Raw genomic sequence first — 14920 nt, 5'->3', positions numbered from 1 at the left:
AGTGGTACAAGTGTCCATCACTGTATCTGCTTTGCTGTGAGAAATGTGCCTTCCATGCGATTATTCCATATTCTCCTTTGCTCACAAAACTGGCCTGTGGGATGGATTGTTTGCCAGATGTGTGTGTTAGATGCTGAATCATCTGCTGCAGCGGTCTTTGACACCAGATTGAACTAGTTTGTCAGAATTCTGTGGATTCTTTCAAAAGCAAACTTTATTATATGAATTTAGCAGTCAAATACATTTATGAAGACAGAAAATGTAAGATAAAATAGGAGTTATTAACATCCAAAGAAACTTAGGGGGTTCATATAAAACTAATATTTGTAGTCCAGTTTTCTTAAATATTTATGCACAAAAAGCATATTTATATATTTACACTGTGCAAACATTTCCTTTGAGATGCATCATCCTGCAACTATTTTTGCTCAATTAGAGATAGGAAACAATTCCTAAACTTTCCTTTTGTTTTGATCAAGATCAAATATACTTTACCAGCAAGAGACAGTACAATAGATACTTAAAACTGATGATTTCTTGGCCAGGAAGATCTAGAATTGATTCTTAGCTTAGAAGTAGTGGTAACATATTTCTTTTACTTGAATAGCCAAGAACATTTTTCTTTGTAAATATGCAAAAAGTCATTTGCCTTTAAGTCTGTTAGTCGATTAAATTCACAGCTCCTAAGCTGAATTGTAAGAGGTTAGAACCAGATCATGTGAGGCATTTGAGTTAATATATATTTATAGTGGACCAGGAGAGGCTGAGATTGGGCAGTAATTGTTGATTTGGAAGACTGTGTTAAATGGCCAACTCTCATTTTAATATTGCATTCAAAGGTGAAAGAGGATGGTGCATCCTTACTCTTCTTGAACAAAGAGCATTCATGCCCTTTCTGAGGTGCTATACAAAAGCCTGTTGCAAATGAATGATACGTTTTTTTATTCCTGTTACATATATGCTGGTAACTAACCTGGAAATTCAACTGTCTTCTTAGAAAAGCTGCCTTAAGTTTCCAAGGAGATTTTTTTTTTTTTATCATTTCTAACTAATCTTTTAAAACTCTAGTGATCAATTCACTTGAAGTATATGCAGTTTAGTAGCCATCCTGTCCTTTCAGACAGATTCCCATAAATAAGATATAATCAGTGCAGCATTAGAAGGTCCACGAGGTTTTGTGGATGGAGTTTGGCTTTAACCTATCTAGCTTGTGGTTTGGTTCCAGTGTGTGTGTGTTGGCACATTCACAAAGTGCAGAACTTCAAGAATATTTACTTGATTTCAGCAGGCTTGTCCAAACTGAGTTGATCTGTATTCCCTGTTGTGGCAGCCCTGGCTCTGATCTTAGTTCTTCTCCATCCTTGCCAATTGTGTTTTGCAATGCGCGTTTGGAATTCTTGCCTTGCAAGCCTCCTTACCGCGTTTGCTGTCGGAAGCAGTGAGAGCCATATAATGCCCTATACCCTGCTAGCTAATTCAGCTTCCTTGAAGCATTAGCCTTCCCTCAAGTTTCTCAAAGTAGACTTTTCACTAAAAACTGTAAAGCACAGTGTGTTTCTTTTTTCTCTCTTAAAGAATCCTTTATTTTCCAGCACTATGCAGGCCCCAGCAATAGGGTGCTGTAATGATGACCATACAGGTTGTGGTTTTTTTTTCAGAAGCACTGGGCAATTTTAGTGGCAGCTGTTGGTTCAGTATTGGGGAAGTCAAGGCCTAAGCATTAGTATTTTGCTATATTTCGTATATGCTTGTTGCAGTCTGTAGAAAAGCAGATCATTGACATTAAGCCAATGATACCTTTTTAAATTTTAGGATAATTAACATTATTTGGGTCAAAGTTTTAAAACTGATAGTGTTTCAGAAGAACCTTTTTGGATTAAATGTGTATTTAAATCTTGCCCTAGGAAGTACTTAAACGGGTGGCTGAGAATAAAGGACCACAGAGTTGTAGTCTGGAGGGGGAGAATGGCACGCTTTCATCTTCTCCAGCACTGCATTACCGTACGTATATCTTCGCTTGGAGTCACTGAGCTGGTCACAACTGAAACTGCAGAAGCTTCTTGGCTTGGTTATTCCAGAAAGCACCGACTCCTTGCTCCTGCTGGCACCTTTCACGCTGTAACACAGCAGCGTCACTGTTAGCATATTTAACATGTATGGGCATTTGTTTTAATGACTCGAGCAAAACCACATCACAAGAAGCAGCTTTGTTTATTCTCAGATGATGGGAATGGCACTGATGCAGATGGGATTGCTCAATGGCAGAGGGGGACGGAGGACAGAAAGAGCCCTTCTGTATCCCCCTCGTGCCCCCTTCTGAACAGAGATGCTGTGACTGAATGTGTCTGTTAAGGTGCTTGTGTTCATTTTAAGTATGAAGAGTCTTGGTGCTTACAGGGGATATTTGATTGCTGAGCCTATTTGCTCATTTGTGGCAGGTGCTAGAGAGTGAAACCTCATTGCAGGGCAAAGCAGTGTGGAGCGTCTGGCATCTGTGCTGCTGCTGGACTGTGGATCCCCACAGGGTCCCCACACTTAAGTGTTCTTCCTAAGGGAACTGGAATTTTTGAGCAGGATGAGTGAAGTAATGAAAGGTCTCAAACCTTGGGGCGAAAGTAGAAAGCTACTAGTGTAGGTGTTCCTGAACCCTAATGCTGGCATGGATTTTTAAGGTAAATGGCTGATGCTTGTGAGGAAGGGTACAAGGCCTGATGTCTCCTTTCTGAGGCTTCTCTCAGCAGCAGGCATGAACTGCTGGTCTGAATTAGAGTTTTCCTGTCCCACAAAGGAGCAGTTATCCTGCAGGCTGCCCTTTATAAGATGCCTTTTACAAGAGAGGGTTAATGTCTTCTCAACTGAGCCACTGTTTAAGACACTGTTTGCCTTGCTGCACTTTCTCACACGTATTCAGAGAGCTCTGCCTAAAAGGGCTCTTTCAATAATGAAGAAAGTTAAGGCAAAGAGATTTTTCACACCATTGAACTTAGATATCGAAGACTTATCTGCAGACAAGCCATCATTGATTTTATGTGAAATCTTAATGTAAACATATGTTGGACCATAATGCCTACAATTAGATTTCCTCCTCCATATTTTTATAAGTTCACGGACACTCTGCCCCTCTCCTTTTATAAGGTTGGGAACGTTGGCAGCCCTAGTCTTGAATTCCAGAGAAGACAGTCAGAACATGTGTTGAGGCTCTAGGAGCCCAGAGTTTTGCTTTTCATTATAATTTGCACTGATGTATCTTTAAGTAAAGTACAGAACTGGTAGCACAGGGCCTTTCCTGATTAGGAAATGGACAAGAAACGATTTCGCTATGATTTCATAGTTTCCTGAATCTTTAACTCACAGGCCTTTGTGCTTTCTAGGGAGTGTGGTGTCTGTCTTCTCTCCTGCTGTAGGAAATTGGAGAGTCCTCCCCAAAAGACCACCCCATTGCATTTGTTTGTAGGTGAGTGGAGTTCTTGAGGAGGAGACCTCATAATGACTGCAGATGCATCCCATATTTGGGATCTGCCTTGGTAGATGGAGTAATTGCCTTGGGATAAATTCCATAACTATGGGACAAGGTTAGTCACAGACGCAATGGACTTTTTGTGATGGGTTTAAAGAGAAATGCTTCTGTGATTTACATTGTAATTGTGAGTCATAGGGAGCAGTGGGGTGGCAAAAGTGGAGTGTGCGTGCAAAGTTACGAGCCTTAAAATCATCGTGCTTTGATCCTTTCATTCAGCTTCAGGCTTTTGCATATGGAGAATTTTCTTGTGAGCTAAACTTGGCTTCTACTTGAATTAATAAACCTTTCTACCCATACAGCTGTATCTATTAATTTCACCTTGAGTGTGTACACTCTACCTGGGCGTACGCTCCACCAAGAGCTTTGAGGGACCCCATGGGGTTTTGGCATCTGTAGTCAGGCTTCATTTTGAGACTGAGCTTATGGTCAGTAAAGGCTTCTTTAGCTGTGAACTATCTTTTTTTTTTTTTTTTTTTTCACTCTAGAAATGTAAATTAGAAACTGTGTCACGTTGATTTTTAATTGGGATCATTTGTTGGAGGAAACGGCTGCTGCTTTCCTGACAGATCCAAGAATGGCATGAGATTAGAGGCTGGCTGTGACTCTTGAGGTGCCTGTTCCAGCTTACAGCTGGTGGAGTTCGCTGCCATATTGCTGCCTTAGCAATTTGCTTTTGACTCAGAGGTTTGCTCCAGCCCCAGGATTTTGGCTTACCACTTGGGCTTTTTCACCAGCTAGAAGAGAGTTGCAGTTGGGATCCTTTCTGGTTGCCAAGGAGCAGAGCTCAGAAGGTTGTTCTTTCTCTGACCCCAAACCTTTCTATTGGGATCTTGTTACCTGAGACCTTACTTTAGGAAAGACTTATCTCTTTTTATGCTTTTCACAGTATCACTTGTTTTCATCTCAATGGCCATAGCAAGTCCAAGACATGCAGCAACCATCTCTGTTGTGTCCGTCCTGACCACTGCCTGGGCCTGAGGGGCTCACCGGGGTTTGGGATGATGCTTGTTTCCTACAGTGAAACCAAGGGTGAGCTTTGTGCCTTGGTGCCTTTCCTTCCACAGTGGTGGAAGCCTGAGGGGAAGGGGAGTCGCCTGGGTCGGTGGGGTACACTTGCACTGTCGGGTAAGCTGGCTCCCCGCTCTGCTCTCACCAGGACCTGGCTCTCGGGTTGGTCACTGAGTAAGCACCAGTGCATGCGCTGGCTCTCTCCTGGAGTCAGTTGATTGGTTCTCTCTGAAACAAACGCTGGGTGCACTTCTGGGGACAGGTGGGATGCACCAGATCTGGCTACTTCCACCCTACACAGTCCTTCAGCACTGTTGTGGCAGACTTGGCCTTGCCAAATCTGAATCCTCTAATGCCACGCTCCAGGGCACACACACACCCTGGTGCTGGACTGAAAGCATCACCCCACCTGGCTGGCCCACATGCGATTTCAGATGCTTCGAACTGAGAGAAAAAACCACACTGAGCCCATTTGTTCTGCCCTGGGCAGCAAGGGAAACGAGGGAGCCCAGGGAAAGGCAAGGCGGTGGGGAGCAGCAAGGGCATGACTCCGCAGCACCCTCAGACTCGGCTCAGGAGGCACCCGCTGGTGTGAGCGCATTTGTTGGCATCTGCATCCTAAACTGCAGCGCTGAGGTTTACGGCGTGATGGTAAGCACTCTGGGAGCGGTTAGATGTTATGGTGAAGGTGATCTAACTGTGAGCTGCTGCTGAGAGGTGTGGTGACCCCTTCCCTTCCTCAGCCTGGCACTGGCACCAGCTGCCGGGACGGTGAGCTGCTACTGCTCGCTCAGAACCCATTCTGGGGTCATTCTTCCAAGAATCCAGCGACCTGAACCAGCTCACTGCAGGGCAAGCCAAGGAGAAATGTCAGCACAAGAAAGGGGGCAGGACCATAGAGCAGGATGCTTGAGATGCAAGAGAAGAACCAGGACTGTGCATCTGGTTAGATCAGCTCATGTGTGTCAAACCCCTCCAGGCTCTGCCTTCTCCTGTTTTCAGTACTACTTCCAAGGAAATTGATTCAGCCTAAGTAAGGGACGCTTAGCTAGGAAGCTACTGCTTTTAGGAATGTGTGCAAACTGAAGGATTGCTGCGTGCATTCACATACAGGAGTGCTTTTGGGCGTAACGCTACAGTACCCCTTGTTTAGCTTGCAGGCCAGATGACCTTAAATGTTCTCAGCCAAGTGCTCTGTTTCCCTGAGGATTTACATTCTAGCAGCCACTGTCGACTGCAATTTTTTTTTCCCCATCCAAGCATTCCCTTTCCTTCTGCAGCTGAAAATGCTCCTTAAAGCAGTTACAGAGGGATGCTTGGGGCACACTGCATGTATTCTGTGCCATGCAAAGAAAAAGGGATTTCATACATTTCATTTGGGGAGGTTGCCGTGTTGTCTCTGCAGCCAACAGCAGCCTTCAGAAATGTCACGTTCACACAGATGAAATGGGTTAAATGACTTCTAGGAAACACTGCATCCTTGGGAGCCCTGCAATATCCACATGCATTCCAAGCCTGGTTCCTCAAAAGAGAGCATGCGTCAGTAAAATCGAAGTACTGTGACATAGCTTACAAGCCTATTTTTAAAAGGTCAAGGCAGGAGAAGGGTTTCCCAGCACTTGTTTGGAGTGGCTGTTACCACCCCAGCTTTGCCACGCATGAGCAGTGCTCCATTGCAGACTCCTGCCAGCAGCACATTTTCCCCGCACGCTGTGTGCACGTGCAAGCTCTCGCACATGTATTTATGTACGTTCAACCAATGCCCTCTTAGTCGCAGGAATTTGTCTTGAAGCAAATCCTCTCTGCCTTGACCGCACGTTTCAGCCACCTCCAATTGTTCATCGAGACAATACTACACCTCCCAGCCTGCCCAGCTGCAAGCCACTGACAAGTTTGGCAGAGACAGGATGGCGGGGTGGCCTTGACCTCCTGCCAGCGTAAGATGAATGATGGGTTGGGTATGGGCAGCCCGTGGGCTGGGTAAGAGCAGGGAGCTGAAACCAGCCACAGGCACTGCAAGCTTCACCGCGGCCGGGAACTGAGACACCGCCGGCATTGAGAAAATAAACATTTCCCATTTACAGAGAGTTCATGTCAGTGCAACGCATTTCTTAGAGCAGCCCTAGCTCCCTGCTTGGGCAGCTGTCAGGAATTAGGTGGAGGAAGGTGGCCAATATATTAAAGTGCTTAAAGGCAGGAAGAGAAGTGAGGCCCTCACATCCATCTATTGTAAAGTTGCCACTTTAGCATCCTGAGCCCATGGGTGTTAAATGGGCCGTGCTTAGCTGAGTCATGGAAAAGAAGGGCAAAAACAAGCACAGGGAGCCTTGTCCCAGCTGGGGTGCCCTTGGGGACTTGCAGAAACAACAGCAAATCCTTCATAGCCACACGTTCATCCTCCCCCTTGCCAAGGGCTTGTTTCCTACGGTTGCATTCCTCTACCTCGGTTTAGTGCTGTCTGGCACTCACTTGTCCAGCCCAGTGTTCAGATGAGGATCAGGCTGACCAACAGAATGCTAATAAATCATATCGGCGATGTGCATCAAAGGGGTTGAGGGTTATTTGTTTCCTCGAAGGCATATGGAGGGTTAGGTGTGGGAGATGATTGACTGCTGATTCAACCGAGCAGGACACACCCCAGCAAGAGTGTTTGCAGGGACTGGGGACGCCTCACTTACTTTCATCTGGCATGATTTTGCACAAGGACCTTGAATTCTTTGCCCACTAAAACACGAAGGGGAAGAAGGGAACATAAAATACAGACCCGAAGAGTGTCCGTTTCTGCTTGCTGCCTGTCCACGTGAAGCGTTTCAGTTCTTCTGGAGCCAGCACCATCCCACTGTCTGCTTGATAATCCTTGAAGAAAAGAGAAAGACACGATGATATTAGGTGTTAACTATTATTTTTACAATGGACTCAATTCCTCCTCAGTCTGATTTTTGGTTGTTTATACTCAGAGAGCTCTAGGAGACAGTGGTTCCATGCTCCTGGAGAGGCTGTGGTGCCCAGGTATTTAATGGTGCCTTTCCAAACTGTCCTTACTTTGGGGTGCAGTAAATACACGCCATTAACACAGATACAGATGCTAAAAGGAAAGTGTCTACACACAAGGCAAGGTCCTGCCCAGCTGCTGGTTCAACCCTGCAAGCACCAATGTGCCTTTCCTGCTTCCCACTGCTTGATGCATACAACGGGGCCACTAAAAGCTGCCCCCAGCCTCTCACCAGGACAGTATGTGTGCCCTATTAGTAGGCATTTACCCAGCTTGTCCACCTGATAACAGGACTTGTTCCTACAGGAGACCTGTAATGGAAATGTGACCCACAATTCTCACTTATGTACTACTATTCAGATGAAAACACAAATCTGAGGGATTTTAAGTGGCTCTCCCATACTAGTGAGACTGCGGCAGCCGTACCTTGCAGGCCTACTGGCACTGGCCATTTCTTATCAGGGAAGGAGTGTTTGCAGCCCATGGCATGGTCAGCAAGGATCTGCTGACCCCAATTTGTAGGACATTGGGATAACACCGTGCTGCAAATACAGCTCACCTTGCACCTCGTATCAGTAGAGCTGACAAAGCAGTAAACCCCCATCTTGATTCTCTCTGGATAAATCTGTTACACCAATAAAAAGAAATAAATGGCATACCATTTGCCCTGAGAGTCACTTACATTAAATACAAGCGTTTCCTTGATGGGAAGCTCTTCAAATGTCTTTATGCGCTGGGGTGGTTTTATTTTGAAAGTGTTTATGTATCTGTTCAACAAGAGAAGCAGGACAAGTTTTGGTGAGCGTGTGAAGTACGTAAGCAGGAAGTGCTGAGTATTTCTCTGTTTCCCAAGCAGTTGCCTAGCTGTCATCGAGGTAGTTTACAAAAAAGGGACTTGTTAACCACACCCCACCCAAACTTCACTCCCCAGCCCTGGGGCGCACACAGCTGCCCCTCTCACAGCGCCCAAGCCTGGTGACCCAATGATCCCCCGGGCAGGGACACCCCAATGGCCCATCCCACCCCACCAAGATCCCAGCGGTTGTGGCTGGTGGGACACTCAGGCCACGCAGGGTGTCTCTAGGTGTTTTTGCCACCCAGATCCAAACCAGGCTGTGCAATGGGCTGCAATACCCAACAAGCAAACTCAGTCTTACTCTTGCTTATCTCACCTGATGTTTTCAGTGCTTCCACAGTTTGAGCTTGTAACAGAAAAATTTTCATTGCACAAAGGATCAGATACAGGGGGAAACCCACTTTCTGTTGTAAATATAGTATTGAGGGGTATGTAGTCTTTGCCTTCCTAAATGCAAACAAGAAATCAAAGCATTATTCCTGGGACCATGCAGCTGGTCACCCCCACCTCAGTGACAGCACACGGCCGTGACATTAGTACCTGCTGGACATTTGCTTGCAGCAGGTCACCCAGCTTTTCCACCAGCTCGGAGAACCTTGGTCTGTCATTGGGATTGCTTCGCCAGCAGTCCAGCATGATTTGGTAGCTGGGAGAACAAAAGTAAAATGAACACGTGGTGGGGTTACAGCTCAGTTTGATCCAAGGCAGCCTGGTCTCTGACGGCTTGTCACTAGTAGAGTTAACTCCCAAGCCTGCCTGATTTTAAGAAGATGCTCTCCCAGATCATTGAGGCCTCTTACTAAAAGAGTAAACTTTCCACAAAAAAAAGAAAAAAAACCTGCTTCCTGCAAGACAGCGGGAAGACCACATAAAAAGAATAACTTAGCCAACTAGTCATATTTTCTTTTCTTATTCCTAATTAAGCATTAAACCTTTGCAGCACCTATTAACTGGTAATGTTTAAGTTAAGGCATCCTAAGATGACTTATATGAATGTGTCACTTCCTTGCATTGGTCGAGTCAAGCTTTCCTTCCTGCAATAAAATATGTGGAAGAGAAAAAAATAAAAAAGCTCTTATCTACTGTCACTAGGATAATAAAATTAGCCAATGGGTAATACTTCCAGATAGGCATGGCTGGCTTGCATCCTTTTTCTTCTTCTAGAACTATTTTTTGGTAAGTGTTGCTATTTAGAGTCATGATGTGGCACTCAAAAAGGCACTGAATGCACCTACACGTACTTGATTTTGCCTCCAGAGGTAAAAATACCCTGGATATGCTCATGCTCCTGAACGATTTGTGCCATGGAGTGCGTGTTCAGCATGCTACAGGTACCTCCCTGGGCAAGGTGTTCCGTCTCAGGGTCTCGCTTGGACCCTGCGCCCGCCCCTCCCCCCAGCCTCCAAAAAATATGTTGGCCACATATATTGGAGGCTGCACCTGAATGCAGGGGACCGGGAGGGACAGCCAGTGTCACGGTGGAAGGGCTCAGACAAACACTGCAGATGACACAGGCTGGGAGGCTGTGGGTCTCCGTCACTTTCCTCTGCCATCAGACACCGTCTCCAGGAAAGGGTGGACCCTCATCATCCAAGTGTTTGCAAGGAAGCCTCTGCTGTCTCTTCCTAAGTCAAGATGACGTTAAAAATGTCACATTCCTCCAGCACTTATCTGTGTGTGTATCAGTAAATGTTAAAACTGGAGAGGAATGAATGACCTTCCTCCTCCAGGCTGCTCCTCTCCAGCCTAGCCTCAGTTGTGCCCTGGGCTGGGGTCCATGTCCCTCCTCACCTTCTCTTACCCCACGGGAGGGCCAAGGGGCCAAGGGTAGGGGGGAAATACAAGAAGATGCTGATGATAGCAAGAAGATGCCAGGCAGCATCAGGTTGCTTTTTCCTATGATGGCCCGGGGTGCTTTTTGTGCAGACTCCTCCATCAACAGGAGGGCAGTGGTATGCAAGGCAAGCAGAGAAAGGCATCTTACATCTCCTCGGTCGCTTGCTCCGGGGCTCTCATTCTTGTGCCTTCTTTGAGTCTGCTGCAGAAATCCTCATCTATTTGGACTCCGGGGTACGGGGAGGCACCTGGGGATGACATTGGGAGAACAGGGTCACACATCCGTAAGCTGGGTACCTGTGACCTAGTCTTGGCCCTACACCACCCCCCTCTCCCCCGCCACCCCAACACTCGGGGTGTGCAGCATCTGCTTGCAGAGCTGAGACCCCGGGGACATCCCCCTGCTGCGGGGTCCGGCTCCTGCCAGCTGCCACAGGCTGCTGGCTCCAAGCCCCAGCCCTTGGAGGGGGGCAGGATCAAACCCAGCACCGTTGGTGGTGCTTACCTAGCCTGAATGCGAAAAATACACAGGAATTTGACTCGAAAAGAATCCCTCAAGAACAGCCAAGTCTGATCCATCTATGGTTTGGACCACCTCAAATTCTAATATGCAGAGTATTAACAAACCTAAATGTTCAAAACCACTTTGAAAATAATAAAATCATAGTTTTTAAATCAGATCACAGTACATTTGCATTATTTCTCAGTCTCTGTAGTTTTAAGATGCAGCCTGATCATGCTGTTGGCCTTTTTTTTCTGTAGATAAGAAAATATCAGGAAAAGGGAAAACGAAAGAAAAAAAAAAAACAAACCACCTCTCTGAGAGTCAGACAGTCAGCAGGTTCAAGGAGCTGGGGCTTTAAGAAAAAAACAGCAGGTATTATGAGGCTGACCATAAAATCACAAGAGTTGGCAGGCTGACCAGCAACACGTATTTAAACTAATAAATGATTGATTGTCCTGAGAATTGTATAGTATTGTTTCCTCTGCTGTTCGCCTCTTTTGTCAGCCTCTGTGTTGAACCCAATTAAGATTCTTATATTCTGACAGTCATTGTTCTTCCTGCTCAGTGTACGTCTTGTATCCTGCCTTTTCCTCGTGAAAGAAAGGGGGAAAAAAACAAACCCAAACTTCACTGGGTTTTAATTTCAGATTGCATGCTCTAGTTCGTCCTGTGGCATCTGTGCGGATGCCTGGTCGCCTGCTGTGTCCAGCAGCCCGGGTGAGGGGGGACGCTGGGTCCCTCCTGGGCTGGGACGACTGCCTGGTCTCAGGCTGGAAATGGGGATGACACAGTCTGAGACAGGCAAAGACCTCTTGCCTTCCCACAAGAGAAGCAAGCAGCTTTTGGGGGTGCGCCCAGCCCATGGCACTGGGTGCCTTGAATGCTGTCTGAGCAATGCCTCAGTCCCTGGCAGCTGCCCACCCAGACCCACAGCTCCCTATTATCCTACAGTGTTCCACATTTAATAAAAACACTTTAAAATTTGCCCGATTTTCCTTTGTTTGCGCCATCAGTCAGACAAAGTGCAGTGACCACTCTGTCTGTCCTGTCTTGCATCTCTACTGAGGGTTTCTATAGGGAAAAGAGGAGATCTTAGATTTTTCCCATGACAGAAATAGGTGGAAAAGTGCTCAGAAAGCTGTGCTATCCATTCAGGCTTTCAGTCTGGCACGTCAGCTTTCAGTGCCCTTAGAGTTCACAGGGGTGCAATATGCACAGTTTTTTCCTCTACTCCCACACCCCACCTCTGCCCGATTCAAGTCTTTCCTGATTAACAACCTGCCAAAAGCTCGTTGGAGGTAATGGATGTTTTTACCCAGGCTGAAGCCCCCGCCACCGAGTCCAGCTCCCGGTGTGCAGAGTTAACGTACCCAAGGAAAATATTTCCCACAGCAAGACCCCGTAGGACCACACGTCGCTTTTTGTATTGTAGATTTTATCAAAAATGGATTCTGGAGCCATCCACTTGAGAGGAAGTCGAGCCTGAGGTAGAAGGGACAAACCTGACTATTATTTTCAAAGCCTAAAATAATTTAATCATAGATGAATCAACTATATATTGTTATGTAAATAATTACCATTCAAACAGGAACCTGTGGGATTTCCTTACAGGCAGTCAAGATAAACCCACACTCATTCAGACACTTTCTTAACAAATTGTCAAGGCTGTTTTTAAAACATGTGTGGCACAAAACACCAGTCTGGAAACCTTTTCTTTACGGGGATGTGGGGATATGCAAGAACAGAGGTCTCTTGCCAGCATCCTAGAGACAGGGGAGAAAACCCTGTGTCCAAGTGCAAATCATTCTGTGGTGGTGTCAGAGGGGTTCTTGGGGAAATTTTCAGAGCCTGAATTGCAGGAGAGTGTCAGCAACCCCGGAAGCCCCCTAATTGTAGGCTATCAGTGTCTCGTGAGCCATACCCAAGTCAGGCAAATATCTTGAAAGTTATTTACAGGCAAGGGAATAGCTGGCAAGTGGGTGACACCTCCAGAAACAGACTCTGCCTGACTCACACCGAATTCCCATGGCATCAGTGGGTGCAGGCAGAGTTTGCTGCCCCAGGGTTCAGGATAGGCCTGCCAGGGGCTTATTGTCCACTGTTTGCAGGAGAAACCAAATAAAAAGAGTAGGTGTCAGAGGCGGTGAGTCCAGCTTGGCTGCTCAAGGCGTCATGAGCAGCACTTGGCTCTGGCATGGGTGCACCGGGGGACATGTACCTTGTTTCAGAGGGACTGGCTTCCCTGAAGGAAGTTTACTTGAGTTAAGTGGGTTGTGTTGCAGAGCCAGCCAAGAGACAAATGTCTAAAAACCATCTAAAATATTAACAGGCCAGAGCTGTGAAACAGTTAGCGTGTCCAAGCCTTATGCTTGAGGAGAGAAATGCTTTCCGGATCTACAACACATCTGGATAGCTCATCTTCACATAAAAACTGTGATAGCTTTCAAGCTCTTTTAAGTTCAGGAAATGTGAATGTCTACAGAAGATTTTGGTGGGCAGTTTAAAATGATATGTTATAAACACTTGGGTAAATAAACAGCATCTTGACTTACATCTCCTTTTCTCACATAATCAGGATTCTTATAAATGTCTCTTGCGAGGCCAAAATCACAGATCTTCACGACATTGTTCTCAGATAAAAGGATGTTTCTGGCTGCCAGGTCACGATGAATGCACTATAATAAAACAGTTTCACAATCAAACTGCATTTCCTTAGTCCTACCCACAAATTTCCTGACTGTCTCCCATATCCTTTTTAAAATTATTATTATTATTTGAGAGATCAATTTAGTATTTTTTTTTTTTAGGGAATTTGACTATTGTCTACATGAAGTTACTGTAAACAGTGGCAGTTATTAAAAAAAAAAATCCCAAGTCCAGAAAGTTGTAAATTTTTAAGCCCCTCGACATTTGTAGGGAAAGCGCTGATTCATTTGGAGTGCCTTACCTAATATATGTTGAAATGAAGAAAAAAAAACCCCACCACACCCAAAAGATCTTCTCTGAATGAATGAGCTTGACCCACTGCCTTCAGCCATGATCTTGTGTTTATGGACTATGGAGACTTGGATAAACACAACGTTATATTTATAACGCTGAGAGGAAAACGGCTCTTCCTTTGGGAGCTGTCCCAAGGAAGGTGTCACTAAAACGTAGATGTGATTTCACCTCTGAATCTCATCCTTCTGCAGGGAAAAATCCCCACTTCAAAACTCACCTTTCTGGAGGAGAGGAACTCCATGCCCCTGGCCACCTGAAAGCTGTAAGAGATCAGGTCCTCCATAGTGAGGGGCAACTTGTAGAGCTCATCAGCATCTGCGAAGGTGGAAAATGCCGTTTGTTACAAAGTTTGCTCACAAGGCAGTTATTTTCCCCCTCCACCCCTTGCTGACCCTATTACTCCCATAAATTCAGTCTTCGTAGAGTAGTATTTGGAGGTCAACCCACTGTCCCTGGAAATGAAAATGCTTGCTTTACACCCTGCACTTTGGACACTGCGTGTTTTCCCCAAAGATAAGGAGCAGTCAGAAGAAACAATCACACATTTTCCTGTCAGATTTAGTAACACTGGAAATAATATTTTTTTTAAATCTTCTAGCCTCTGGACGTGACCCTGTGAGCGTCTCCCACGGATGTTTATTAGGGTGATAAATGAGGAAAAAAATTTCAGGGATGCACAGTATGTTGTAAAAATATCACAGACCGTGTAGGGACAGGAAGGAATTAATACCTACCCTCCTCATCCTCCTCCACATCACTCAGACTTTTATCTTCCTGGAACCCAGAGCTCGCGAAGCTCTCACTGCTGGTGACACTGGCCAGCCTTTGTTTTTTGCCTTCCACTGGCTCGATATCCTTTTTCTCTTTCGTTGGCTCTCCTTGCAGAGAGGAGTCCTTCAAACAAACAGAGAAGAGGTGCTACGTCAGAGCGACAGAGGGGGTGGGAGAGGAACCGAGTCAGACTTCCGTTGCCTTTCCAATGGGAGAAAATGCTGGTCCGTGGCACGTGCGGTCACGTCTCCCATGGCTGTGGGGGTCCATTGCCACTGTGGCAGCCACCTGTTGACAGGGCTGAGGTCCACCAAGGTCACCATCCCCAGGGGGTAGAAACATGGTGGCTTGGGAGCACCAGCACACGATTTTGAGGCACCCCAGGTAGTGGGCTACTGCTGATCAGGTGAGGATTTGCAGGGTCCACAGATG

General features: G+C 46.1%; 2 protein-coding genes across 2 annotated transcripts in view; one reads left to right on the top strand and one right to left on the bottom strand.

The window, feature by feature from the left end:
- The window catches only part of PAN3 (poly(A) specific ribonuclease subunit PAN3), a 102028-nt gene that overhangs the window by 84757 nt on the left and 2351 nt on the right, over positions 1 to 14920 (top strand). The window lies entirely within an intron of this gene.
- Positions 197 to 14920, bottom strand: part of FLT1 (fms related receptor tyrosine kinase 1) — a 113372-nt gene continuing 98648 nt past the window's right edge. Inside the window, exons 21-30 of the mRNA XM_086772018.1 lie at positions 14452 to 14611; positions 13935 to 14032; positions 13270 to 13392; positions 12088 to 12199; positions 10361 to 10460; positions 8917 to 9022; positions 8693 to 8823; positions 8203 to 8287; positions 7293 to 7384; positions 197 to 2116 (exon numbers count right to left, since the gene is read on the bottom strand). Of these exons, the coding sequence (XP_086628144.1) occupies positions 1912 to 2116; positions 7293 to 7384; positions 8203 to 8287; positions 8693 to 8823; positions 8917 to 9022; positions 10361 to 10460; positions 12088 to 12199; positions 13270 to 13392; positions 13935 to 14032; positions 14452 to 14611 (1212 nt within the window). The 3' untranslated portion in view covers positions 197 to 1911. The remainder of the gene's footprint in view (positions 2117 to 7292; positions 7385 to 8202; positions 8288 to 8692; positions 8824 to 8916; positions 9023 to 10360; positions 10461 to 12087; positions 12200 to 13269; positions 13393 to 13934; positions 14033 to 14451; positions 14612 to 14920) is intronic.

This window comes from Chlamydotis macqueenii, chromosome 1 (assembly GCF_036417535.1).
Source record: "Chlamydotis macqueenii isolate bChlMac1 chromosome 1, bChlMac1.mat, whole genome shotgun sequence".
Lineage (NCBI taxonomy): Eukaryota > Metazoa > Chordata > Aves > Otidiformes > Otididae > Chlamydotis > Chlamydotis macqueenii.
This window is presented reverse-complemented; position numbering and strand designations above follow the sequence as displayed.